General features: G+C 44.2%; 1 protein-coding gene across 3 annotated transcripts in view; it reads right to left on the minus strand.

The window, feature by feature from the left end:
- ZBTB41 (zinc finger and BTB domain containing 41) overlaps positions 1-26,378 on the minus strand; it is a 323,994-nt gene that overhangs the window by 285,702 nt on the left and 11,914 nt on the right. For all 3 annotated transcript variants that reach the window (XR_015308354.1, XM_086954800.1, XM_086954792.1), the window contains exon 2: positions 19,776-21,012. Coding sequence is in view for 2 of the 3 variants with exons in the window: in XM_086954800.1 (XP_086810926.1) it covers positions 19,776-20,922 (1,147 nt within the window). In the remaining variant the exon portion in view is untranslated. The remainder of the gene's footprint in view (positions 1-19,775; positions 21,013-26,378) is intronic.

A 26,378-nucleotide genomic window follows, 5' to 3' on the forward strand; every position in this document is an offset into this window, starting at 1 on the left:
ACTCCTTTACAAAGGGGTCCCCAAAAAGGCCCACTTGAGCCACCGCTCCTGCTTCAGAGGAAGTAAAATCCCCCAACTTTGGGTCCAGCTTGATCAGTAAGGAGCGACGTCGCTCGGTCGACAGGGCACAGTTGGCATTACCCATGAAGGCTATTGCCCTCTGAGCCCAGTTGGACAGAACGTCGGGGGAGATGACCGACCCCGTTGCCTTCACCTCCTTCGCCATGTCTAGGATCTTGAGCATTGGACCAATGGCGTCCAGGAGCTTGTCCTGGCATGAGCGCCAGGAACGATCTATCCCCTTACGCGGGTCCTTCATGTACCTAGCGAGGAAGGTCGCCATTTTAGAATCAAGCTCTGGGGTAAGAGCTACCTTCCCCTCCAACGTGGGACGCGGACACTCCGCCCTCAGGCAACCCGAGTCTCTTTCTCCAGGGACTTGCGGAGGTGGCCCGCCACGAACTTGCCACCTTGTCACCAGGTACCCAGGCGGCTGACCGTGGATGAATAATTTCATCCGATGAAGCATGCCCGAGGCATCCTGTGGCAAAGCGGCTGAAGTGCTAGCCGGACGCTAGGACCGCGAAGACCCTTTATCATCCTCGGAGTCGGTTGGAGAGCCCCCATCTTGCGACGGAGAAGGAGGTTTCGTGGACACTGGCAGCTCAGGCGGCGGGAGAGGCGCAGAAGCGGGTGGCACAGACTTGGCCAAGAACGTGCTCTTCAGGCGTTCAAAAGCATCCTTGTCCACCCCCTGCGCGCCCTAAGCGCCACCGTCTCCACAAACCTTCTTGGGTGGTGGGGGTCCCTCGACCGGGGGCAGAGGACCGGGATCCGGGGAGGATCCGTGTGCTTGCGCCAACCACGCGGACTCCGCGATAATGCAGTTCGTGAAAAAATCGTCGGCAAGAGGTAGGTACTGCATCGCCTCCTGTTCCTCATAATATCCCTCCTGATCCATGATCCCCTAAGCCTACCTGCCAGGTAAGTATGCTGCCAAACCCAGGGTACGCAACCCCCAAGGGCACTAGTGAGTATTGTAGGTCAACTGGGCCTGAAACCAGAGAGAGAGAGGCCTCCCCCACCCCAGTGCAGGCCTAACTGCCGACTGTGTCACTGGTTGGCAAGAGCGGAGAAAAAACGGGACCCCCCCCTCACAAGGGGGCTGTGGGCAGACCGGAGGTCTGCAATTCTTATTCCGGGCTGGTAAAACCAGCAATGGGCCGCACAAGGAGCCCAGGCGCGCGTGAGTGGTCAGAAGAAACTGATGCGATCCAGCCGCTACTGAGCGCGCCCGTGTGACAGCCGTCGGCGAGTGTTAAGTAAATACAGGCCCCGCGGGGCGTGAAACAAGAAGGTGTGAGGAGTACAGACCCCGTAGGGTGTCACAGTTAGCGGCTCGGGGTGACAAGCTCCGGCACACCGTTACCTCCTCAGCGCAGCTCCGCTTTGAAGAACTCCGCGCTGAGGGAGCAACGAGACGCGGGAGTGCCCCCTGGCGGTCCTATTTCTCACCGCCTCAGTGGCCCGCCGCGTAAGGAGCCAAGCGCTCCTGCGGCCAAAACACGAAGAGCAAGAGGGGTCCTGCGAAGGGAAAAACGATAGCAAGCACAGCGCCCCTTCAAAACGGACCCCTATGACACAAAGCAATAGCAGATTAGGCTCAATCACAAGCAAAAAAACGCCTTGAAGAGAGAGAAGAAAAAGGCACTTATCTAGCTGCGCAGCAGCGAAGAAAGAGGAGGTCTTCACAAGATGGTGGTGCTTTTTAGGGGTTATGGACAGCGTGGAAGGACTCCGTTATGGTTACCCCTAGGACTCATGGGAATTGTTGTTTATGGACTGGACTTTTCTAGTTATGGATATAAATGACATTTTTTCTATCGGTTTATATGAAAAAGTAATTTTGGACTGCTTTTCTGGCTGCTGTGTGTATTTCGTTTGAAGAAAAGCATAATCGGAGCCTCCGGTCCTGACATAGAATCTGTGTGGTCTGGGTAACACGCCACCGGACATATGAGATGGGCGGACACTAGAAATATGCAAGACTGAACTATTTAGTTCTGTGGGTATTGGAGATCTCCTAAGTGAAGTATATAAATGAACAGTAGTGGATTGAATGGCGAACCTTGGTTTAATATGCATCTCAGAAATTGTATACAGAACATGTGTTTTTTTAATGCTCTCGGCTGGGTGGGACAGAAGTGGCAATCAAAAAAAGGACAGTAATATGCTTATGAAAACTGTTAGGCACAAGATTAATGCTAACTGTGACTACGGTATATGTTGAGTAACGGCGAAAAGGTTGTTTACTTTTGTCAAGATGTAAAGGTAAACTATGGTGATTATAAAAGAATGGTACCTGAAATTATGTCATTCCGGCTACACCTGCTCTGCGGTGGGAGTACGGGTATCTGGTCGCCCCCAAGTGGGTATTCCCCAACTTGGTTGCAATGTTATTTGAGTTATATATGGGGAAGTTTCTCTGGCATGATTGGGATGCTGAAGTGGGAGTGGGGGGAGTTGGGGTTGGTAATTGTTTTTTCAAGCATGATGCAGCGATGGCACAGAGTTGATCTGGCTGTGCAGGGTACACCGGAGGAGGCACTAGTGAAGATGAACATACATGATAGGGATGCTATTACACATGGTAGGCGACATTAGACTTATGACAAGGAACGTCAGAGGGTTAAACAACCTCAAGAAAATGAGGCAGATTTTAGCAGACCTAGATAGACTACAGGTACAGATGGCTCTCCTACAAGAGACACATCTCACGGGTGTTGGGGAGGGCAGGGTGAGTGGAAAATGGGCAATGGTAAAGGCGGCATCATCATATTCCATTTATGCTAGAGGGGTTCTCAGGCAAAAGAGTATTAGGGGCATACCTGGACTGCTGGTGCTTTCGTGTGTCCCGCTGACGGTCTCCCTCCCACTGCTGCACTTTCCAACCAACGCAGCCAGCGCAGAGAGGGGAGAGGAGAGGGGGGACTACAATCCCCGTGAGCCTTTGCGGCGGAAGCCGCCACCGCCTACACCGCGCCCGGAGGCGCTTAAAATCGAGGAGAGCCCCGGTGGAGCGGGGCTCTCGGGTAAAAGAGTATTTGTGGCATACCGGGACTGCTGGTGCTTTTGTGTGTCCCGCTGACGGTCTCCCTCCCGCTGCTGCACTTTCCAAAAAACGCAGCGAGCGCAGAGAGGGGAGAGGAAGGGGGGGGGGACTACAATCCCGGTCAGCCTTTGCGGCGGAAGCCGCCACGGCCTACACAGTGCCCGGAGGCGCTTAAAATCGAGACGAGCCCCCGCGTCGCGGGGTAGCGCCGGGCCATGAGCGGGCCTGTTTGAGCCCGTTCGAGGCCTGTGAGGCTCGGCTGGGCCACCCCCCTAACATCTGCGACTGATACATAAAACAGTAAGTGCACTAACCCCTATTATTACCTCCTACCAGTATTAATTACAACTCGAAATGGCAGACCATCGAGGAAGAGGAAAAATTGCTACATGTGGAGGCTCCGTGGCTGGAACCCTAGATAATTTCATTATAAGAGCTGCTTCAGTATTAGCCCGTGACTAACAGAACGTTGCCTCTCCTTAGACCCGGCATTTCAGAAGAGGTCTTCCTTCGGTAATATCGTGCTGTCTAAAAGCCCAGAAGGCAGTGTCAATACCAATACTAATACCACCGCTGACTCGGCTGCTATAAGCTTATGCAGTGATACAACTGCAGATCCTCTAACTAACAGGGCTGATGGATCAACTAAAGCACAGACAGGAAACATAAAAGACTCAGTGATAAACTTGTCCTATGGAGTATCCACTCGTGCCCAAACTATGGCTAAGAAGGGAGGTACCATTTATTCGGTGGCTTATAATTTAGGAGTAATTCCTAAACAGAAGAAGGTGACGGCCACTAAAAAAGGAAGACAAAATAAAGTCATAACATCAAATAAAGACTTCCCCCCACTTGTTGTACAAACCGCCGCTGATATACATAAAATGGCCACAAGTCCTACCACGGCCAATACATCGGATTGCTCTCTAACTCTTATGGGGAAGGCTTCTGGGCAAAATTGGGGGAGATCCTAACATCCTCTATTCGGCCCATCACTGACAGATTAAAATATATGGAAGAGAGATTGAGAAAACTCGAGCAACTGACTTTATCTAATATCGAGCTTAATAAAAAGTCAAACTCAATAATGCTAACAGCGACCCAGGAGAAACCTGTCCCATCAAAAGAGATAAGGAAAGCCCTGTTGGCATCATCTACACCTCAGACATCTGGCTGTGATCTAATCACAGGAACATCTCAGAAAAGAGTGGAAGGTGTTCTGTGTACAAAGGACGTTGTTATTACTCCGGGAAAAAGGACTCAAATCATATGGTGGCCGGGGGAAAAACTAAAACCACACCGAAGGGAGGGAAATCAACTGATACAATTAATGGTCAGGGTTGTCTATTACCAAGCATAAATCTGCCCCCAGAATCTACTCCTTATGTTATTGTTTTGACAGGAGTCCCTGAATTAGGGAAAGGTATCTCGGAATCTTATGAGGAATTGAAAAACAAGACCATACACTGGCTCAACGCTAACAGACCCCTACCCCGCATAGCCATAGTAAGATTCTGCTTCTACGGAGGGTTAGCTGGGTGGGGAGAAGTAGGAAAAATATTCAAGGAGATTGCATTATCGTAAATTTCAGAGATGCGCAAGCTCCTCAGTATATCTGTGATGGGTGGCCTTACATGACAAACACAAGTATACAGCCATTTGATCTTGCCTACTTCTATAGCTCAGAAATACAAAGACCAAATTATGCTTCACAGGGAAACTTCATGGAGGGGAACACAGGAGTACACTACCCCAGAAACAGAAGAGTTCTTGAGGGCTATGGGCTGGAAATGGGTTTTCCGACCATCAACAGTTTTAGCATACTCGATATGGTGGATTGACTATCGCCAAATACTGCCATACCGAATAACCTTGGCCGAAAGAAGAAAGAAATAAGAGTTAATGGCAATGACCAAGGAAAATATTTTTTTAGTAGGAGTCTCCCAGTTAGTAGGTTTTCAGATGAACCCCAAATTATCCCTGCACTAAGCAAACGACATGAGATAGATAAAGGGCATCACCCCAATACTATCTTAGAAAATAATCAACAACCACAAAATAAAGCTGAAACTCCACTTATGCCAGATTTGATTACAAATTATATAGTAAGGGAGGTGCCCTTGGTACCACATGAACAGGTTACGGATCTAAATAAGTACGAATTTACATGCCAAAGCAGAACTGGAGGCACCCCAGCTATCACACCCCTACCAAGACCTGGTAGGCCAATAATAACTGCCGTTGAGACGTCAGATAATATTAGACTGATGTCTTGGAACATCGCGGGGCTATCTGCAAGGCTTGGGGATCCTGGCTGCCTACCATTTTATGCAAGAATACTCGGTCATATGCCTGCAGGAATGTTGGGTTACAGAGCCTTTTCACATAAGTGCTTATCGCACTTTTCACACACCTGCTATACATATGGCCAAGAGGAGGTCTTTGTACCTACATATCAAATCTTTTAACTGGTGTAGGAGTAAAATTTGAACCCGCTTCTGAATACTACCAGATATTGCAGATGACGGATGGGAGAAATCAAAAAATACTCCTGAGAAATTTCTATAATAATATTCCTAAGGCAGAGATATGTAACATCTTAGAGGACATGTTCCAAACCCTAAAGCGTATAGAAGAAAATCAGAGAGATGACAAATGTGTTATATGGGTGGGCGATTTCAACTGCCCTCTATGCCCATATAGCCATTCGAACATCTGTGGCCTGGGCTCAGACAGAGAAGACACTAGATCACACTTTTCCCATACGACCCTGGGTAATCTTTTCAATGATCTAATTTTCTATTTAGACCTGGGCTTTATAAACGAATTATGTTCACCTCCGGTCCCATTTAAACTGACATTTATTGGGTGGGGATGCAAATCTGTCATAGATTTTGCCTTAATATCTAAGCGGCATTCTAGTCGCGCTCTCACTTTTACCACATGTGATATAGCAATGAGCGATTATTACCCAAATGGCCTATCCCACTCCTTTGCAAGGACACAAGGGAAAGCAAATAATTTAACTGAGAATCTATAGAATTATAAACTAAGCCTTGCAAAGAAAATGGCTATACCATGAAATGGAATAGAGTAGAGCCAACAGCCTTTCGTGCAAACCTCACCAAAAATAAACAGAGGGAATTCGAAACATGTCTCACCGTGGAAATGGGGGATGCTAAAATTAGCGAGGCTTTTCTCATAATCACAGATGAAATTCGACAACTTCTTAAAAGACCACAGATGCATGATATAATAAAGGCGGGGAGATGGTTCAATTCGGAGTGCAGCAAGTCATATGCACACTTAATGTTAACATTAAAAAGTGAACCTAGAAACCAGATTGAAATAAGATCCGCTAGAACTGCTTACCAACATGCAGTAAAAAATCGTAAAAGAGAGCTGAAGCAGGAAGCATGGCAGGCGTTACATCGCGCCTGTCTGGTCAAAGATAACACAGGGTTTTGGAGGGCAGTAAGTGCCCCTTTTTTCACAGAGAAAGAAACTAACACAATAGAAGTGGCAATCACTGAAGATACATGGGTACCCTTTTTCAGTGAGCTCTATGAGGCAGATACCCTAAATGTGGCAGAGAGCCCGGAACAATCAGATGGAGTTCTTGATGTGGCCCAAAAAACATTCCCTATAAATGTTGAATTCTCATTAATAGAAGTCCAAACGGCTATTAATAATAGTGCGGCAGGGAAAGCACCATGACCGGATGGGGTACCGGTAGACGTATACAAATCCAATACAGAATTATGGGCCCCACTTTTAACAAATGTCTTAAACAGCTGTAACAAACTTGGGTTTTTTCGTACATGGCAAGAGGCCATTGTAAATTCCCATTTTTAAAAAAGGTGACTGTAGTGATCCAAAATGTTACAGACCAATTTCTTTATTGGATTCACTTATGAAGGTCGCAGGGAGGGTTATACTTAATAGATTACAGTCCTGGGCAGAAGATCAAGGTATACTTTCACCTTTTCAATATGGGTTTAGAGCAGGATTAGGAACAACGGAACAAGACCTGAACTTGTCATTGATAATAGCCAAGTACATATCGGCTAAAAAAGAAAATTTATTCTTGACCTTCATAGACCTAAGTTCGGCCTTTGATTGTCCGAACCACGACAAATTATGGTACATACTACTGCAACTGGGTGTTGAACCGAAACTGCTAGATTTTATAAAGGAACTAAATCGGGGGGCTGGGGCAAGGGTACAATATGGGAACAAATGCTCTTCAAAATTTTATATCAAAAAGGGAGTGAGACAGGGATGCATACTAGCACTATTCTTGTTTAATTTATATATAAATAGTGTAGCCTCCCACCTCATGGAAGATCAGTATGATTACCCTAGAATTAAGAACACCCCAGTCCCCATTTTACTATATGCAGATGTTGCAGTAATTATGGCACGTACACAAGTCGGCCTCCAAAGATCACTTACAAAATTCTCACTGTACATGAGTGATAGAGGTCTAAAGATAAAAATAGGCAAGACTTTCACTATGTGCTGTACTGCGAAGAAGACCTTGAAATGTAAAAATTTTCTTTCAGACTCAAAAATAGCTATGACTGACACCTTCTTTTACCTGGGCATTAATTTTGATAAAAGGGGGACCTCGTCTTCGGCAGCCCAGGCTAGAAAAATGGCATTTTCAAGAGCAACAGGGGCCGTCCGAAATTTTGCTAACAAACTCGGTGGCCGTCCAGTCCCAGTATTAATGGACATATATAAATCTAAATGTGTGTCCACAGCGATGTATGGTGCAGGGATATGGGGGATAAAAGAAGCTCACACTTTACAGCTCTGCTAGAATGCATTCGTCCGTTACCTACTAGCTGTCCCGCAGTCCACTTCTACTTTCGTCTGCCACCAAGAATTAGGCATACATTATATATCAGACCTCATTAAAGTTGATCCTATTTTATTGTGCCATAAAGTGTGGTCGACTGATGAGACAGGACTGAATAGGGATATAATACAGGATTGCCTTAGACTCGAGGGGGGTCTCAAGAATCGCCTGGTTTACGTATGTAAAGAGGTTTCTGGCTGATATAGGGCATATAGAATATTTTGACACCCCGAGCTGCCTAGTGACCGTATCCAGGAAGAAGCTGAAACAAACCTGTCTGGACTATTTAGAAAACAAACGATGGCTGGATGAGAAATGTAAGATATCAATCATGGAGAATCATCTCATCCTCCAAGGGCAGGGAATCCAGCCATATTTGATTACGATGCAAAGCTGCTACTCTCGCATGTTACTGACACGATTCGGGGGGGTGGGACTTTCTTTAGATTGATCATGTACCCGGACCTAAACTGTTGGACCAAAAACCTGATATTATGCCCCTGTGATGATGTTTCTGAACAGTCCACTCTACATTGTACTCTTCGCTGCAAATTTTATACCCTGCCAAGGAAAAGATTTGTAATGCCAATTTTAAGACACTGGGGTCTGAGGCAATGTAGGGCAGCGTTAATAAGACTGAAAAAACTGGAAGACAAATTGATCATGTACCTTGTGCCATCCTTTTTCAAATCTTTAATTAGAGCTAGGACCTCAATGAATTAATTTATTATAACTTGAAATTACTGTAAATCCTCCCCTTTAAATGTTTTTTATATACAAATGTGCTTTTATACACTAAATGAACTGAGTTTTAAATGATTATTTATTGTTCTATTTGTGCTTTTATGATTTTTAATATCAAAATCGAATAATGCTGTTTTTGACTTGACTTGACTTGCTAGAGGGGTTATGATTTTAGTAAAAAGAGGAACTCTCTTTAAACTCACACAGAATGAATCGGATGATTTGGGGCGATTTACTCTCATACAGGGGAGCCTTGGGGGTACAACCATTACAATTATCACAACATGTGGCCCCAACATTGATGACCCAGAATTTGTTCAAAGGCTGGAGAACAAGCTATTTAATCTTCAGCCGTAAGTGGTTTTCTGGGGGGGGATGGGGGCGGGCCTCAAAATATACTTGGACCCTGGCCTGGACCGCAGTGCAGACACTCCCTGGCAGGGCAAGCAGTCTGCACAAACAGTACATGATATCATGCATACTCATGGACTTATCGATATCTGGAGAGCCAGATATCCTAATGTGCGTGAGGGCACCCACATCTCCTCTGTACATAAATCATGGTCCAGATTGGACTATTGGTTAATCTCTGAATCCACTGTTCCATGGGTTAAGAGGTTGAAGCATTTGCCACACACGCTGTCAGATCACTCCCCGGTGGTATTGGATGTATGTATTCATACACAATACTCACAACCTTTCAAATGGCGACTCCAGCCGTCCTCGTTATAAGATTCTGTCTTTAATGAAGGGGTGAGACAGGCAATTGTTCCTGGAAAACGAGGGAACAGTGGAGGAGGCAGGAACACTCTGGGAGGCGTTTAAAGCCACAATAAGGGGGACGTGTATTGGGCAACAGGTAGGAGTACTAAAAGACCTGCGCTCCCGAATGAGGCTGCTAGAGACAACCTTAACAAAGTTAGAAAAAGAGTATGCCCGCACTCACTCACAAAATGGAGACTCTGGCTGAAATCGGGGAATTGGTAACAGAATATAATGCGACCGCTGACCAGGAGATTAGGCACTATTCCAGGCGCTGGACAGCCAGGACATATGGGGAGGGAGGTGGACCTAGGCGCGCAATGGCGGTAAAGATCAGGTCCCCACAGATGCAGGAGTACATCATGGAAATAGAACGCCAGGACGGTGTGAAATGCCATAACACCCCTGAAATTATTGAGTGCTTTAGGAACTACTACTCTGAACTGTGTGGTTCGGGTAAAGAAGCATCATGTAAGGAGGTGCACTTCTTCCTGGAGGCGATAGCAGTTGCATGGCTCTCCACAGGGCAAAGAGAGTATCTAATGCAGCCATTGGCAATCCAGGCACTTCCCTCTGGCAAAGCAGCCGAAATCAACGGTTTGCCTGGTGAGTTCTACAAAGTCTATGCAGACTTACTAGCCCCAAACCTTGTAAACATGTATAGTGAAGCATACGAGAAGCAAATTCTACCTCCAACGCTTTGGGAAGCTCTAATTATCACCTTGCTGAAACCTGGCAAGCAACCAGGTAGCTATGAATCGTACCCTCCGCTCTCATTATTGAATATAGATACAAAAATAATTGCAAAAATTGTAGCTAACAGGCTGCACATCTTGTTACCGGCGTTGGTCCTTCCGGACCAATAGGGTTTTGTCCCGTCTCTCTCCACCTCACATAACTTACAAACCTTATTCGCAGTAATGCATCAACTGGATCCGGAGATCAAAGCAGCGGCAGTGATGCTGGATGTGCGGCTAAGGCATTTGATTCTATCGAATGGGGGGTTATGTTTGAAGTACTGAGACAAATGGGTTTGCCATTTGCGTTTATTCAATGAATTGAGTTATGTACTCTGCCCCTTTTACAAGAGTGCAGATTATTAACTGCCATTATAAGCCTATTTCGATTTGTAAAGGAACACGCCCGGGGTGCCCTGTCTCACCGCTGTTATTCGCAATTGTAATGGAGCCTCTGGCGTGCACAGTTAGGCAAAGGTATGCCCAAGAAGCATTGCAATTTAGACAACGTCCCCTCATCACTATGTATGCGGACAATATGGTACTCTATATTCATAATATGGAGGAAGAGCTGGATGCGTTGATAAGGGAATATATCAAGTATGAAAAACGTTCGGGCCTCATAATAAACTGGGATAAATCCTCAGTTTTTCCGTTAACATCTAACACCCTGCCGTTTACAGTGGAATTCCCGTTGGAGTGGACAGTAGAACTGGTCAAATATCTGGAGGTATGGATTCACAGTATCCCTGAGACAGTTATGAGAGGAAATGTTGGCAGAGCGAAGGTACAAACAGAGGAAAAAGTGGACAAGTGGATCAGGTTACAGCTGTTGTTAACAGACAGAATAGCAGTCATTAAAATTACCGTCCTCCCGAAATTTCTATATCTATTCACTAATGTTCCTATCAGGCTGTCGATGACATTCTTTGCAAGACTGCGGTCTGTACTGATCCGCATGGTCTGGGCGAAAAAGCAATCTAGATGTAGTTGGAAGGTCCTCACAAGGCCAGACGCTCACTTGCATATGTATTATTTATGTGCGTATGCGCAATTTGCGCACTACTGGTACCCCCCCCCCCCCCCCCCGCCCTTCCTGCCACATGTGGCGGTGGAAGCAGATGATGGATTTCCTCAGCCGCTACGGCATTGTTGTTCAGGACTCGATCCACAAATACCCTTCGGGAAATGAGTACGACAGACTGTATGGCGCAGGCATGGCGGGACGAGCAGGAAGAACTCAGATATATGCACTGGCGTTAACACTGGTGCATCACCTTTATATATCCGTGGCGCAAGAGCACCGGGCGATGGCAACATTGGCAGATATGGGTATAGTGATGATGGGAGATGCTTACCCTGAAGGCACATTTTTTGCACTGGAAGACATACAAGCAAGAAAGCCCAGCTCGTCCTTGTCAGTATTTACTTTTTACAGGCTGAGGGAAGCCCTCAAAGCTCTTAACGATCAGCATCCTGTCGAACAGTTAGTTCTGAAGCCACTACAAGTCATGCTGGGCCCTTTCAGTATGAAGTTGGTCACCAGACTGTACACATCCATTCAGATTGACACTGCGCCTCAACACAGCAGAGTCAGGGAAAGATGGAACATGGTATTAGATGCACCACTTGAATAGATGGAAGGGGAGTATTGCTGCTTTGTAACAGGGCGGCTGACTTCTAACTGTAATATGCGCATCATTCAGTTTAAATATCAGCTGTATTATAAACTCAAACATATTAAAAAGCGATGGCTCGCGAGAGACAGACAATTGTACAAGATGTAAAATGCAAGAGGCGGATTTTATGCATTTGTCTTGCCTGTCTGGGAAAATACAGGGTTTTTGGGTACAGGTCACCCACGCCCTGTCTGAGCTGGTGCTAGAGCCGATGAGATGCAGGCCGCGAGTATGCTTATTGATCTCAGTAGGCTATTTACAACCACAAAAAAGAAGGCCTGTTGAAGATTGCTCTATTACTGGCAAATAAAAAAGTGGCCCAAAACTTGGATAGTAGAAATGTGCCCAAGCTACAAAAGTGGCTGGAAGAGGTTATATACTGTATAGACCAGCTGTCCTAATATGCTGAAGAGCTGCCATTGTCGTCAAGGCCCAAGGACATCTGGGCTCCTCTCACGTCCTATTTGTTAACAATGGGTGTGGTACACACTCCAGCTGTTGACACAGTGGAGTAGGTCCCTGATCATTATAGTACAGCTGTCTGTAAAATGTCTTTGCATAACTTTCTATCAATGTATATTGAAACTGCCTAATGCGTTGGTGTGTTCATGCTTGGTGCTTGTTGTATTGTCGATTTGATAAAGGTGATGTATTTGCACAAGTACAATAAAATATATATTTTTTTTAATGTAATAAAAAAAAGACATAGGCAGAAATATTCCAATTATGTCTAACAGTATAGATTGACCAAGTCAATAGCCAAGTAAATGACAGAGAATGTTTCATAAAAACTTAACGAAGATCTTACTATATCACTTATGATCGAAATGAGTAACAAGACAGATGCATGGATTAGTGCAAGTACGTTTAGTAGAAAGTGAAATATTTAAACATTAAGATCTGGTTATAGTATCTCTTTATTTTCTCACGGAAATTCACAAATCTACTGCTAGACCTTCAAAGAGACCAATAATGAGAAACACTTTCAGAAAACATGTCCAAACATCTTAATGATTTTCAGATGCATTATGTTACCGCCTCACCATCCTATGTCAGAGATACTGATGACCTGATTAATCAGTTATAAGAGCTACACATAAAAGCCGATTGGTTTCTTATTGATTTGTTTTGTTTTTTGTCAATGTCAATAAGACACAAAGATAGTTTACAGACTTCTTCTGTGAGAGAAGCCTCCTATTATAGTCAATGGAAGTTGTTATTCTATATTGTAGAATTTATGCTTTAGCATGACTATTACCTTTTCAATTATTAATATTTCTTTTATTGCTATGGGACAGACATGGAGTTAGTATTGTTAAAATTTAAAAAGAAGCATGTATAGTGTCCAGATCAAGGGGGCTTTAGAATAAAAAATATACAGAAGCTGAACTGCAAGGGGGTGATAGAGAGTGGGTGACATTTTCTCTGCATTAGCCTTTGACCCTTTTGACAGAATTGAAAGAGATTTTAACCTCTCAGTTAGAGTTAAGGAGACAGTTTCTGGCCTGACACTAGGTGATTCACCCACTGAATAAAACATATGCTTTAAGGTTGTTGTTGATGATGGACGAGATCAAGAAACTTGTGCCCAAGCTATATAAAAATATTTTATGGAGAAACCAAGGTGAGGAGGTCTGTTGTACAACAACAATGGGATGTAGAAGCAGGCCGCAAAATCACAGAGAAAGTGTAGGAAGACATACACAATGGAACACACTACAGCTAGAACAAAAGTGAAACATGTGACGTCCAAATTAATGCTCTATTGGTACTACAGCTATTCCAGGTTTCAACAAGGGGATAACCGTTAGACAGAGAACTGCTTCAAGGCTTGTGCAGAAAAAGATATGCTAACCCAATTATTAACAATTGGTTATGTAGGGAAATGCTCAAAAAAAGATATGCTAATCCAATGCTCAATTTCCTAGAATATTTGTATCCTGATTAACTAGGAACTGTCCATAAATGGCGTGGCAGTTATATTTTTACACAGAATGAAATAATAAACAACACTGACACAAAAACTATACTTTGCACGGTATATTGATATTCATAAACCGTGGAGAAACACAAGTGATACATAGCAAAGAGACAGGACTGTTATGCAACTCAAATAATAACATAAATTGGTGCCATACTAAGGGTGCTTCACATTAAACGTAATACAATCTACAAAACATTTGACAATAAACAGAAAACACAAAATCACTAGGTTGGGTGTCCGTTGACAACTCCTTAGAATAACGATATATCCCCAATTCTTAGCGGTAGATATGTGAGACATTGGTACTGAACACCTATTCATATTGTCGACGTTTCAACCCTTTTTACAATGTAAGTTCATGAAAAACATCATAGCGGGTCTTCCTCAGGACTAGAAAATGTAAATATAGTCTGTGTTATAAACGATAATGCGTGTCAGAGATGAAGCGGGATAAGAGAGCTAACGAACTCACGAAGATCATTAACCAACACTGAGCCTTGATTTCAGACAAACTCGACACAGAAGAAAACCCTTTTTTGCTTTCAAAAGGGGCAGAAATATAAAAGACTTTGTGGTCAGTTCATTCATGAAAACACCGCTAACTCCTGATTTGAGGGCTCAGTTAATGTTGCCGCCATTAGTGGGCCATTTCAAATGCGGACACTGTAAGGCGTGTAACCTTACTGTGGAAAGGAAGTACTTCAAACATCTACATCATCAGTACCTACCCAAACATCACATGAACTGCAACTCAGTGGATGTGATCTATGCAATCGTTTGCCCATGTGACATGCTCTACGTAGATCAGACGAGACAGGTCAAAGTTAGAATTCTCCAGTATTCTTCAAGGATTCGCTGCAAGACACAGGGGTCTCCACTGGTTATTCATTTTAATCGTATGCAGCATGCGTCAGAACATTTGAGGTGGTGGGTACTAGCGAGGGTAATCCATAACCCATGGGGAGGTGACATATTGTACACCCTTAATTTAAGAGATTGCAAGTAGATAAATGTGCTTGATACAGTCGATCGGGGTCTCAATGAATCAGAGATACCCAGACAAGTGGCCCTCCTCAACACAGGGTAGGATTGTTCTTTGGTCTTAGTTTACTCATTTGTCGGATTATTAAGACCTCATGTGTTTTGAGTTTAACCGCATCGCTGCTCTGGCGATTTTTGCGCTGTGCGGCAATTTAAAAATTACCGCAATACATGACGAGCTCAGCTCGTCATCAGCACACGCCATCCGTGGGTGATGACGAGCTGAGCTCGTCATCAGCAGCGAAGGGGTTAACCAAGGGATGGGGGTGCGCAGTCACTATGAGCAGCTCATAAATCATGTCATACTAATGTCTACTTCTCCTGTGGCATATTAACACTGATATATATGTCTTTAATGTACGTTCCTGAGTTACATAGTCATAACGGATTTATTTATCTCCTGGTATGGAATTTCGGGTTAATACTGACAGTCTTTATGTGGTTTTCAAATGTGTATATGAAATAATATTTCTGCTCCAAAGTATATGTTATGAAATGCATATATCAACAGGATTTTACACGTATAGGAATGTAACATTTTCCCACTCTTCCCTAGTCACATGCACTCAGACATATTGTACACCTAAAGGATCGTTTTGGCATTTACCTGCCAAAAGAAAAGTAATCGACCTCTAATCAGAGATGTGAACAGCTTTAGTTGATCAAATTTACGTTGTTTTGTGACTATGAAAACATTTAAGGAAAGGATTACCCAGTATGAAACTCTTTCCTTTATTTCCATTCGGGCCGAGTCAGACGTATAGCTAGAATCGCAAGATTTTCGTTACCTGGTCGGCCACAGTGATGGGTATCCAGTGTCATTCTTTCCTCACAAGCGATATATTGGAACACTGATTTGATTACAGGAAAATCATTGGAATGATGGGACTGTATCTTTGGCAAGCACACTCACATAGTGGCCTCTTTTTTAAACAGTCTTTATCCGGTCTCGCCGCTCAATAGTCTGGACAGTTGTGGCAGAGATCCAATTTATTTCCTCTCACTTTGAGAAAGTCAATAAGGTGATCCTTTTGGCAGAGATTAGGTCGAATTACCATTTACCCCATTTTTAATTGTTTTATTAATGTTTCTTCCAATTCAGTGCTTTGAAATACATTAATTATGTTGAAGAGAATCCTTTGTGGATCTTCGAGGTATCTACTGGCCAGCGAAACCTCCGCTTGGGGCCTAACAAATGTAGAGCTAACGATACATTACCAAATCTAAATGATTTCATTTTTATGAGGTAAGAGCATTGCAGTGCATTTTTGTCCTCACACTAGTGTGATATTAGTGCACTGAGCAATAATACCCTACTTCCTTGTGACACAAGTCCATATTTAGGACCCACCTTCTTCCTGGATATGCTTGATACATTGTACTCTTCTGCAGCACGAGGAGGTGAGCGTTTATCCTATCTTTCTCTATTCTCACCAATGTATGTTTCTTAACATCACATGGTGATTGAGTATGTATTGTTTTACAGGGTTGTCTTTCTTTTAGCACAGCATCAAGAAGAATGATGCTACAATTCTGACCAGGTGCGAACTCTCTGCTGCCCCCCCTTTTTATCCATTGAGCTCCTTTATCCCCCTTTATCCCTGGCGCACATTATGCTTCATCACACAGACTGTATTTAAATGTTCTAGTACTGAGGAATACCCGCTGTGATGTTTTTCATGAACACACGTTGTTAAAAGGGTAAAAGCATCGAAGATAAGAATAGGTGTTCCATACCAATGTCTCACATATCTACTGCCAAGAATTGAGGATTTATGTTTGAGTATTCTAAGGAGATGTTAACGGGCGCCGAACTGAGTGATTTTGTGTTTTCTGTTTATTGTCAAGTGTTTTGTAGATTGCATTATGTTTCATTTGAAGCACATCTAGTAAGGCACCAATTAATTTTATTATTTGTGCTGCATAACAGTTCTGTGTCTTTGATATGTAACAGATGTAATACTTGTGTTTCTCCATGATATATGAATATCAATATACCTTGCAAAGCACCGTTTTTGTGTCCGTGTTGTTTATTATTTAATTCTGTGTAAAAATATACGAGTCACCATTTATAGGCATTTCCAAGTTAATCAGGATACAAATATTTAAAGAAAGTGTGCACTTGCCTACAGAATTGATTGTTACTATAATCTATTAATACCCCAGGTTCTGCGGGACTCTGGGACAGCCCATTAGTATTAATAGTCCACTTAGTAAGGCAATGCCCAAAATACAAAGGTACTGGGAAAACATTAATAAACCAATTGACCAAATGTTCCAAACTACGTTCCCCAGATTCCCTGCGAAAGTACTGTTAGGCCTACCTAATTAACAAACATTCTTGCTGCATTTACTCAGAGGGAAATAGATGGCCTTTGCACAGCTAAGCAAGGTATATTATTTCGTTTTGGGGCAAACCAAAGCCTCCAGAAATTAGAGCTTGTTACCAGAGACCATCAGAACTTGCTAAGGGAAAGCTGATCATGTACAAAGAACAGAGGTGAAAGGTCTTTGTGGAAATTCGACCACATTTTCTGTCCTACTTCTCTATCAAATTTAGAGATCTCTCCTGCAATAGATGGCTATGATTCCTGCACAGTATACCAGAAGAGATATCACAGAAGCCTGGAAGAGGCACAAACTTAGAATGATCAATGTTTCATACCACATAAAGCTGATCCGAAATACTGCTCTCTCTTGCCATATATGTTATTAATTTCAATGTGGAAGGATAGAGATTGGAATGGGAGGGTTTGTCGGGGTGTTTACTTGCTGTTCAAGCTGAAACCATGGTGTGGTATTCTGTGCAGCCCACCAGCTGATGGATGTACGTGAGTTTAATACATGTTTCTTTTGCAAACACAACCAACATATTTAAACAAAAAAATCTCTGTGTCTGCATCAATTATCTCAATCACAATCCCTGGTATCTTTGACTCACCTTTAGTTAAAGCCTTATCAGAGCTGAAGTTTTGAATTTGTGTTAATGCAATTCACAACATGATTAGTGCTTCGTTTTTAGGAAGGATGTATCTTGCAAGCCAATTCTCTGTGTGCAGATCCGTCTTCCCAAACACACTCGTGCTAGCATTCCAAATAGGGAATTTCTGTGTGCTAAAAGAACCTGCACGATTAACAAGGATTACATTAATTTTAAAAATTCTATAAAAAGGTATGGAAGGAGAGGCCATAGGGAAAATATTAGCAGTCTGTGAGAGAGCCAATTAAAAAGAGAGAATTATCCTTACTGGAAAAAACGATTATTAGGAAACATTTTAAAAGTCAAAATAAAAACTTAAGAACCAATAAAGTAACATATGAGCTAAAATAATTTAAGTAGTGAAAAACAGTGCCATTTTTACATGGTGATGAATAGCTAAAGAAACAATTGCCAGATGAAGCACTGGTCAAAACAGCGAGTATGGTGGACAAATTATTCCATGGCCCATTTGTTGCATATTCTAATCAAAATACCAGTTTAAAAGAAACTGACTTTTTTAAATGAGGTATGTTTCACATCTATTATTTCCATAAATAGATGTAAAGAAGTTGTGGGGACTAACAGGAAGCTTGAAACAAGATCTTTCATTGATAGTAAAAACAAAGACATACTCAGAGCAACCGAACAATGGATAAAACACCACTGGTGATTCATTTTGCGAAAACACATGACAGCAACAGTCGATCTGGAACATCTGTTGATATTGGTCATGTGACATGACCCACCTAAATGACTACAGAAACTCAAATTAAATGGTTGCCAAAATCATTATTCGGGAAAGCCCTGAATATTGATGAAGGAAACTATATATTCTCATAATTTCTTTTATTTTTTATTTGGAATTTGTGTGTCTTTAGCATTCAGTATTTTAAATAGATTAATATAGCAGATCTTATTTTGCACACAAAGTAACAAGAGATTTGAATCTCAGACGTATATTCAAATGATATCTGTACATAAATAATGTACATGGAGAAATACTATGCAGTCCGCTATCGAAGTATATAGTTTAACACATTCACTTTTTTCTAATTATTTGAGGTAATGAATAATATTTATGTTTGTATAGCAAGTATTATTATAGTATAGACATTTTGTATTACATTTTCTCTTCTCTCTTACTGCACTTTAAGACAGTTATTTGTGCTTTTTCATATTAGCATAGGTGATACTTTATGACTTATGCATACCTTTTGAAAGTTGCATGGAAATTAAATAGAATGAAAGTATGATTGGTTATCATCTATGCTGGATTAGTACAAAAGTTTTCTTATTAGGGGGAGGTAGGTGTAAAGTGGTATGACCTCAAAAAACCCTTGGGCACAGGAGAGATGGGTTTCTTCTACTGAGTCACACTTTAAATGCTTTATTTCCAATCAACGATGTTTTTATTTTTTAATAGTTGTCTGTTGCCTCTGCTCTTTTTACTGCTACGGAAAGACGGAAGAAACTTTTTAAACAATTTGTTTTGTACCTACCTGGCATCCAGCTTCATTGTCTACTGCCTGATAAGGATATTGTCAGAGTGGAGTTTGAGGTCGTTTTTAGTCCAGTTGTTCAACTGTCTGAGGCATTTGTTGATGTTGGTAACAATTTTTTCATTTATGGATGTTTTGTGTATGGAGGAAGATGTGCAGAGGGAAAAGATTAGGTGATGGAGGGAGGTACGCAATGAAAAGGAGTTTGAATAGAGCACAGTTGTGTATGTCAATTCAGCACAATCAAATATAATGCAGGACCCCAGATAAAATACTTTAGAAACCTTTCATAAAACTTCTACAGTGATTGCACACTGAACTTGAGATTCCTGCAACAGTCAGACCATTTTGCCAAAGTGCTGTTACTCCTTACCTGTTCGATCAAATGTTTTATCACATTTGGGGCATTTCAATAATTTTTTGCTGCCGATCTCAGTGATGATGGGGGATAATCCTTCAGGGTAGTTTCCCACCGACTCAGCACACCCCTGTCCCTCTTCAATGTCATTATGCTCTTTATCACTTGCCTCTTCATCCTCAGTCTCCTCACTAGACATGTCCTCCTGCAATTCATCCACTTCTGCTGCAAATTCACTTTCAGAATCCTTAAAGTCATTTCTTTCCAACTCTGCTTTGTCACAGATACTTTTCTCCGAGCTGCAGTCTGACAGGACATCACTTTCATCATCACTGTTTTCAAAAGTCACGAGGCATTTAAGATGATGTGCTGGTCGTCCGACTGGAAGCTCTGTCTCCAGCTGAAACGGGTGCACTTGATCTTTTTCGGGAGGAGGAGCAGACTTATGTGCTTTAGCTAAGTGGTTATCTAAAGATTTCTTGTAACAAAAACTGCGACTACACAAAGAGCACTGATGACTAGCTAGTGATTTATCAGTACATTCATCTCCAGTTTTTGCTGTTGGTGGGTTTTCAACTCCTTCTTCTGATTTCACACATGTGGACACGTTTTCAGTTGCTAGTAAGTTAACAGCATCTATAATGTCTAAAAACTTGGCTGCCTCCAAGACCAACGGGATTTCATTTTCATACACACAAAACTTAGAGGTGTAAAGAAATTCAAGTAAATGCGTAAAAACTGAATGGGTGACATGATCTAGAGTGACAACACCAGTGGGAGGGTTCTTGCTTAGATATGCATGAAAATAGCTGCTGCCAACGGCCACAACCACCTTGTGTGCAGAAAAGTCTTTGCCTTCAACTTTAATCACCAAATCACAGAATGAGGGTTGCTTTTTCCGATCTGCATTCAGGTACTTGAGCAAGTTGTTATTGTACTGCATAGAACTTATCAGCTTCCTTTGTTCAGGGAGGTGTGACGGTGTCTGTGTAGATGCGGTTGGGTTTGGAATACTTTCCTGACCCAAATAAGTGCCGAGGTTTGATATGCAGTCATCTGCTAAAATATGTTCTGAGACAGCTTTAGGATCCAGGGACGGTATCTTGCTTCCAAGAGTTTTTAGGGCCTTTCTTCTTTTCTTCATTGCAATAATGTCAGTCATACATAAAGATCTTCATAAGGATTTTACAATGCTATACCAACATTTTCTTGGATCACTTCTTTGAGATGTCCAGGGATAGAGATTGACAATCTGAAAAAATAAGAGAATCTTTATTATTGACGAAAACTGAAGACTATATTTAAAGGTAGATATTCTTTTTGGGGATCAGATTTTTTTAATGAATCATAAAATGAACTCAAAATACAGTTGAATGGAGATTTTCTCAAGGAGATCATAGTTTTAACTGAGTATCAGTTTTCCATGGGAAAGAGAAAGAGCAAAAATACTGCCATGGCTGGACATCTGCCGCATGTGGAAAAACACACCCAGGCACAGACAAACTCCTGCGCCCCCTGTTCTTCGGATAGTTTATAGATGGTACTAATATCTGCTTATACTTTAGTATGTTTAGCATTGTAAAACCACACTGCACATGACTATCCCAGTTGTTAAATGCCCTCATTAAAGGCTCAAGTCGTAGGTATGGTCTTATGACGAGAGAGGGGATTTAGCAACCAGAATATCACTTGGAAAAAGGGCTGTAAAGCTTCTACAACATTCCTTTCCACACAGGACAAAATGTTCTAAAACATCAATAGGAAAAAACAGAGAGAGAAACACTAGAATGCTGAAGTACAACGTGTTCTGGTGACGTGAACAATCTAGCTCGAGGATAGACTGGCACGCGGTCCTGTTTTTCATCGCATTTATTAGTCCTTGTTTAGACTATTCAGTGGCAATGTGTGATACTTGGGTCTGTCATCAACTGCCATTTCAAAAACACACAAAGTTAAAAATATAGTTGTTCATCTTCGGGTTCCAAAAAGTATTTTTTTTTTTTTTTTTTGGGGGGGGGTTCAAAACACTGCTTTATTTTATAATAGGAATCACAATACACAGCTTTTTACGCCTACAACCCGGAGGCCGGCAACATAGAAAGGTAGTCATAACACAGCCTCGTGGCCGGCATCCCTGAGGCCCGGCGGTATAACATATCCAAGCTTGAGGATGAAGAACACTGCCGGTGTAGTAGGGCAATGAAGGATAGACAGCAGCAGAACAGGTTTTTTTGTTTCTTTTGTTCCTTTTCTAGAGTTGTTCATACCCGTAACAGTAAACAGAAACCCCCAACTGTACAGAAACTAAGAGGCAATTCACGTCAGGTCAGAAAGAAAATAGTAATACGCTGGTGTGGCAACCCAGGCAGGCAGAGGTGGGCATGGTACCACAGTCACGTCATATCAAATCTAACGACTATCCATCAGTTCTAGAAGGAGCAATGCATGTGGTATTATGAAATGTTAAGTAGTAGAAGGAATAACGGTGTGTGTAGAACATGGCGTATGGAACCACAGAGTGGCTAAGGGGGGGGGGGGTGACAGGCAAGTGGAAGGGGTGAGATCCACGACGGTGGGGACCGCGTGGGGCCCGGGAAGTAGGCCTAGTCGGTATGTTGAGAGGGCAGGAGGCCCTGGCGTGGACCATCCAGTAGGAACTACAAATGGGATCAGTGGTCAGGTCCGAAGCTCGGACCGGGATTTTAAACAGCAGCAAGGGGGTCTTCAGGCGGATCTGCTTCATCTGAGCGTGCGAGCAAATAGCTCACCACTGGACCCCAGATGTCGCTAGGCCTACTCGAGATGGGCAGTAACTCAGCGAATGTATTATGTTGATCCTGACAATAGGTCAGGTCTGCCAGCCATTCCTTGAATTTGGGCACTCTGCCACGACCCCAGCGCACACCACACGCCTTCTGGCCAAGAGTAGTGCAATAGCTACAAATTTTCGGCAAGATCTAGGGACCTGCAAAGTGTACCCAAGGAGTGTCACCAGTGGATCCGCGGGCACTGCTTCCCCCATCATCTCAGTGAGTGCCCCTGTTACCTGTCGCCAGTAGCACTCGACTTGGGGGCATCCCCATGCCAAATGCAGAAAGTCCGCATGTTCAGCGCGACATCGCTCGCAACAATCATCCTCCGCCAGGCCGAATCTGCGCTTCCTCGCCGGCGTGTAATACACCCTCTGCAGGAATTTATAATGTATAATTTTCAGTCTGCTACTGGCAGAGATGCGGGAGGTGAGCGCACAGCAATAGTGCCACTGCTCGTCAGTAATGTCAGTGGCCAATTCCGTAGTCCAGTGCGTTCGAGCACTAGAATCCGGCGTCGGAGCTGCGCCCCTGAGCTGGCGGTAAAGGCCGGAGACCAGATGAGCCCCATCTTGCGAGCAGAGCATGAAATGAAGTGGAGATAGAACCTCAGGTTCATCGGGAAAGTCGGGCAGGATGTCCCTCATCCCCGCCCGCAGGCGTATGTAATAAAAGAGCTCTAGTGGGGTGTGGCTATGCGTCGCAAAAAAAAAGAGTTCCGCTGACTTAAAATGACCGTTAGAAAACAAGTCGCCCCAGCAGGTAATGCGAATCCTCGCACAAAGGTTGCAGAAACCTTGCTCCAACAGTAGGGTAAGATTAGGATGATAGGTGAGCGGCAGTTTGGGCGAGTAAAGCAGGGGACATGACAAGCTCTTGGTTATACGGCGCCACGTGTCTAATGTGCAAGAGACCGAGGTATTCGGCGTAGGTATGGATGTTTCGGGGCAGTGCAACAACCCATTAAGTGGGAGAGGATGCACTATCCAGTCTTCCACCGCGATGTGCGGCATGAAAGGCGTAGGAGCCATCCAGTGATAGGCAAAGTGTGCCTGCGCGCACTGATAATATGCCTCGAAATCGGGGATATCAAAGCCTCCCCTGTCATAGGGGAGAGAGAGCGTGGACCATTTGAGCCGGGGACTCTTGCCACCCCAGAACAACCTGCGTAACTCCGTCTTCAGGGTTTTGAAGAAGTAAGCGCCGGGGAAATAAGGAATGTTGAGGAAGAAGTAAAGAAATCGGGGGAGGATAACCATTTTAATAAGGGATGCCCGTCCAGCCATGGAGAGCGGCAGGGTGATCCAGCGATCCACAGTAGCAGTCAGCCTGGTTATTGCCACCCCATAATTGGACCGTAATGTCTCGTCCTTGTCCCGGGAGATGCGGATCCCCAGGTACCGGAGATCAGTCCTACACCACTCCAGGGGATAATCGAGAGGAAAGTCAGTTACCGCATCAGATAGGGGGAAGAACTGCGACTTGGACCAATTGATATGTACACCTGACACCCCGCCAAAAGCAACAAACTCCCTGAGTAAGGGATTAAGGTGCATCTCAGGGTGTTTAACGTACAACGTGATGTCGTCCGGGTATAGAGACACATCAATTTGACGTTGTAAGCACTGTACCGCCCCATCTCGGTGTAGTTGTCGCAAGCGACAGGCAAGAGGTTCAACTGCTATGGCGAAAAGCAGGGGAGAAAGCGGACAACCTTGGCGTGTGCCAGTGGTGATTGCAATTGGCTGTGACAGGCGACCGTTAATTAACACCCTCGCCGTGGGGATGGTATAAAGGAGGCGAACCCAGGATATGAACAGCTTAGGGAACCCCATGCTAGCCAACACCGAGAACAGGTAGGGCCACTCGACTGAGTCGAAAGCCTTAGATGCGTTGAGGAATACAGCCGCAACAGGCATATCAGGATGAACTGTACGAAGCAGAGAGAACAGAGTACGGAGGTTGTGAGAGGTGGACCGGCCAGCCACGAAGCCCGACTGATCGGGCAACATGATCCTGGTCATCAGCAGCGACAAGCGGGTGGCCTAAATTTTAGCGAGTATTTTGACATCGCAGTTCAGGAGGGAGAGTGGGCGATAAGAATTGCAGGAGCTGGGTTCTTTGTCGGGCTTCAGAAGAGAGGTGATCACTACCTCGCGCATAGAGCAAGGGAGTATACCGTCACAGAGCGATTCCGAGTAAACCTCACGAAGAACAGGTGCCATGATATCAATGTAGGCTTTATAAAACTGGGCAGGAATGCCGTCAAGGCCCGGAGCTTTGCCGTTCTTGAGGGACATTATGGCCTCCCGGACCTCGTCCAACTCGAAAGGCGCCGCCAGAAATGCCCTATCCCCATCGCTGAGCCAGCAGAGCGCCACATCTTTCAAGTAGTCAGCATAAGACGTGTCTGGCCTCGTGGTGGAAGTGTAGAGCGAGTGATAATGTGTCGTAAATATCTTGAGTATCTCATCCGTGTCCCTGACTGTGGAACCATGATCATCTACAAGTTCAAGTATGACATTTTGTGCGCGTGTAGGTTGTGTGAGTGTAGCAAGTACCTTCCCGGGTCTGTCCCCCTCACAATATTTCCGGGCTTGCCAGTGTTTACCCCGGAATTTGGCCTCCCTTATAGCCTCCTCCTCATACTTTGTCAGTGTCTCCCTGAAAGCAGCATGCAGTTCGGGCCCATTCTCGACGACCATGCGGAGTTCTAGTGCACGCAGTTCTTTCTCTAGCGTGCTTATCGTGTTAAGGATGTCCCGCAAAACCCCGTGGCTCTTAGAGATACAGTATCCCCTAATGGTCACCTTGAATGCCTCCCATATGTGTTCTACCGAGTCAACTGACCCCTTATTCCTGGGAAAAAAGGCTTCTATTTCCTCCCCGAGTTCAGTACGAAATAAGTTGTCCAATAGAATGTCAGGGCGCAGTCTCCAGTGAGGTCTTGGGCTGTCCCATCCTGGTGTACGGAAGTGTAGCAAGACGGGGCTGTGATCAGAGTATGTTCTCGGCAGGTGCACTGCCCCTACCACCTCCGCAGCGATGCCGCTGGTGATCAAGAAGTAGTCCAGGCGCGCCCAAGTTCCCGTATGTGAGGTGAAATGAGTGCCCTACCTCCCATATGGGTGCAAGTGTCTCCAGGCGTCCAGCAGCCTCCCCTCCATGATCACCCCCTCAAGTGCCTCTCGCGCTCTAGGTTTATAGGAGCAGACTCCGTCCGCTCTATCTAGCTGTGGCACCATCGCCAGATTGAAGTCCCCACCCCAGATGATGTGTCGCGACCCGGCAGTCATGATCTTGCCCCACAGAGTAGTAAAGAATTCAGGAATATCTATGTTTGGTGCATATGTGACAACAAATGTTTAAGTGTCGCGTCCCAGTCTGCCCCACAACATTGCATAGCACCCCTCCCCATCAATCAGTTCCCCGTGTCTCTGAAACGGTACACTGCGGGCTATAAGGATAGCAACCACCCTCGCGTAGGTGGAATATGAGGAGAAAACGCGATTCCCAGCCCATCTGCTCGCATAAGTGGTCCTACCCTGTGGTGACAGATGTGTTTCATGCAGCATGGCAACCTGGACGCGATGTCTATCAAGGTAGGCAAGGACATTGCGACATTTCTTTGCATCATTCAAGCCCCGTATATTCCAGGAAATGCAAGTTAAGTGTGCATTAGCATTTAGAGTAGCCATAGATGGTCCAACATTAAGCACCAAAGTCCCGGCCAGGGCGAAGGTATAGGGCCCGTTCTGCCCGCCAACCGCGGAGCACGCAGCAGAGTAGAGTCAAAACAAATAGTCCA

This window comes from Lissotriton vulgaris, chromosome 1_1, assembly GCF_964263255.1.
Source record: "Lissotriton vulgaris chromosome 1_1, aLisVul1.2, whole genome shotgun sequence".
Classification (NCBI taxonomy): domain Eukaryota; kingdom Metazoa; phylum Chordata; class Amphibia; order Caudata; family Salamandridae; genus Lissotriton; species Lissotriton vulgaris.